The 3,262-nt window shown below is 47.9% G+C and overlaps 1 protein-coding gene across 1 annotated transcript in view; it reads right to left on the minus strand.

Annotated features, from left to right (window-relative positions):
- Positions 1-211: 211 nt before the first annotated feature.
- CFAP251 (cilia and flagella associated protein 251) overlaps positions 212-3,262 on the minus strand; it is a 68,080-nt gene continuing 65,029 nt past the window's right edge. Inside the window, exon 22 of the mRNA XM_006149287.3 lies at positions 212-471. Within this exon, the coding sequence (XP_006149349.1) occupies positions 353-471 (119 nt within the window). The 3' untranslated portion in view covers positions 212-352. The remainder of the gene's footprint in view (positions 472-3,262) is intronic.

Raw genomic sequence — 3,262 nt, forward strand, 5'->3', positions numbered from 1 at the left:
CCTCCAGGCTGTCCACCGTCATGTCCCTGGACTACACGTGACCCGGAAAGCCTGCTGCTGGCCTTCCCCCCCACCCGGGCCTTGTCCCCTCCACATCCTGTGCACACCCCCTCCAGGGGGCACCAGCTCAGACCCAGCACCCAGCAGGCGGGGCCCCCAGCCACCAGGCTCCGCCCACTTACCTATTTCAGAAACACTGGAATGTCCAACTTCCTGAATCCCATTGCTTAACAGAGATTCGCTTTTAATGTCTGAGTATTCTCATCAGAGTGGGGCTGGGAGGTGCGGAAGAGGGTGCCGCCCAGAAGCGCACGCACGCGCACACACACGGCCCTTTGAGCCTCGGACATTCCTAAGGACCTCCCTGACCATGCTGTCCGGAATCCTCCGCGATGGTTAAGCCGAGAATTTCGGTGAATATTTCTGCGGTGATTTCATCTGGAAGTTCTTCTTCGAGGCAAAGTTCTAAACCTGGCCAGACAAGCAAAGAAAATCAAATGCCTTCGCTGTGATGAGGTTTCCCAGCTCAGTAGGATTTTCCAGAAACACATGGAAACGGTACTAAACAAAAGCGAGAGGTGCTTTGAGCTGCGGTTGGCCTCGACTGCTTGAAAACCCGGGGCTGGAAACTGGCGAAAGCCTCTCCCCTTGCTGCTAACCGACTCTGGGCAGACCTCACCGGGAAGCCTCAACCGTGTGGTACAGTTGAGCTCATGTTTGGGGTTCCTAGAAACACCATGCACACATGCAACCACGGGGAAAGATACGCAGAGGCCAGGATCCGGGGGACACAGAGCAATGGGTAGGGGAGCAAGCAGGTGGGGAAGACCCATCAGACACGAGAGTCCAGAATTAATCCAAGTCCAGAAGCTTCGTCTGACAGAACATCAGGAAAGGACCCTGCGATGGGGGAGGACACAGCGAGGGGGCTTTGCACCTGACCCTAGGCTTGGAACAGGGTGCTCCGGCCACCCGGACTCTCAGTAAAGATGGATGTCCCAGCACCCGCAGGCCCAGAAGAGCTGTTTAGATTGGTTCCTCCCGAGCTTTTTTTTTTTTTTTTAAAGAACTATTTATTTCCATTTGCTATTATTATTTTAAAATTTTGATCAGAAAGAGACAGAGAGAAAGAGAAAGGGTGAGAAAGCAAGTCGTCAGGTCTGATACTTGAACCGTGGTCGGCCACGTGGGAGTCCAGCACCTTAACCACCACGCAACCTGCCAGCCCCAGCCTCCTGAGTTTAACCGCACCACCCTAACTTCCAGTCCAGTGGACTGAAAGAAGGTGAAAAGGCCTTTGGCTATAGCAGGAAGAGAGAGGACAAGGTCTGTGTGTGTGTGTGTGTGTGTGTGTGTATGCACACACACGTGCTGGGGGCATATGCACTCGCCAGAGAGAGACAGAGACAGAGAGAAAAGGAGAGGGTGAAGCATCCCCCATGGGTGTGGGATGCTGCAATCCCCTCTCTTCCATCTTTGTCCACTTTGGGGATTTTGTGCACAAACATGCACACCCGCTGTGCCTCTCAAGCTGCTGAGTCCGGGACTCGAACTGTACAATTAGCTGCCTCACCACCAGGCCACAGAGCCAGCCTGGCAGATGATCCTCATAAACTCGACCGTCTGGCAGCTCATGCCGGGCTGTGCTGCCTGGTATGCTGTCACCCCCTCCATGCCTCTGCTGTGAATGGTGGCTGCACTGTGTCCCCTTCCAGAGGCCAGCAGCCCCTCCCACATGCTGGAAAGATGAAGGACTTGTCAGCGGAACAAGGGAAACAAGGCTGTGGGACACGAAGGGACAAGCAGAGCGTGGGAACCAACGCCTCATCACTGTCACCGTCACCATCACCACCATCACCACCGCTTGCTCACTGTCCTCTTCACAAGTTACTCACTTGGGAATCCTGAAGGGCTGACCTGGCTTGGGGAGGCCGGGGGAGAGGGGCTCGCACCATCAGAAGTAAGTGCACTTGGGACCAGCAGTTGGCACAATGGCTAGCTACATCGCTGGACTTCACTGTAGTCAAGCACGGTTCGAGTCCTGGACCCGGTGACTTAAACTCATGCTGGGTGCGTGTGTGTGTGTGTGCATGCCCAAGAACCTGAGAGGAGGATGGAGGAGAAGGGATTGTGGCGTGGCCATCCCTCCTGGGGGGGGATTTCTCGATTTCTGTCGCTCTGTCCTTCTGGCGAGCGCATGCGCCCTATAGCAAAAACCTCTCAAAAAAAAAAAAAAGGAGTAGTAGTAGTAGAAGTAGAAGAAGTAGTAGTAGAAGTAGACATAGAAGAAGTAGTAGTAGAAGTAGTAGTAGTAGTAGAAGTAGAAGTAGAAGTAGTAGTAGTAGAAGTAGAAGTAGTAGTAATAGTAGTAGAAGTAGAAGTAGTAGTAGTAGAAGTAGAAGTAGAAGTAGTAGTAGTAGTAGAAGTAGTAGTAGTAGTAGAAGTAGAAGTAGAAGTAGTAGTAGTAGAAGTAGAAGTAGTAGTAATAGTAGTAGAAGTAGAAGTAGTAGTAGTAGAAGTAGAAGTAGAAGTAGTAGTAGTAGTAGAAGTAGTAGTAGTAGTAGAAGTAGAAGTAGAAGTAGTAGTAGTAGAAGTAGAAGTAGTAGTAATAGTAGTAGAAGTAGAAGTAGTAGTAGTAGAAGTAGAAGTAGAAGTAGTAGTAGTAGTAGAAGTAGTAGTAGTAGTAGAAGTAGAAGTAGAAGTAGTAGTAGTAGAAGTAGAAGTAGTAGTAATAGTAGTAGAAGTAGAAGTAGTAGTAGTAGAAGTAGAAGTAGAAGTAGTAGTAGTAGTAGAAGTAGTAGTAGTAGTAGAAGTAGAAGTAGAAGTAGTAGTAGTAGAAGTAGAAGTAGTAGTAATAGTAGTAGAAGTAGAAGTAGTAGTAGTAGAAGTAGAAGTAGAAGTAGTAGTAGTAGTAGAAGTAGAAGTAGTAGTAGTAGTAGTAGAAGTAGAAGTAGTAGTAGTAGAAGTAGAAGTAGAAGTAGTAGTAGTAGTAGTAGAAGTAGAAGTAGTAGTAGTAGAAGTAGAAGTAGTAGTAATAGTAGTAGAAGTAGAAGTAGTAGTAGTAGAAGTAGAAGTAGAAGTAGTAGTAGTAGTAGAAGTAGAAGTAGTAGTAGTAGAAGTAGAAGTAGAAGTAGTAGTAGTAGAAGTAGAAGTAGTAGTAGTAGTAGAAGTAGTAGTAGTAGTAGTAGAAGTAGTAGAAGTAGTAGAAGTAGTAGTAGTAGTAGAAGTAGAAGTAGTAGTAGTAGAAGTAGAAGTAGTAGTA

This window comes from Tupaia chinensis, unplaced genomic scaffold (genome assembly GCF_000334495.1).
Source record: "Tupaia chinensis unplaced genomic scaffold, TupChi_1.0 Scaffold000258_1, whole genome shotgun sequence".
Taxonomy (NCBI): Eukaryota; Metazoa; Chordata; class Mammalia; order Scandentia; family Tupaiidae; genus Tupaia; species Tupaia belangeri.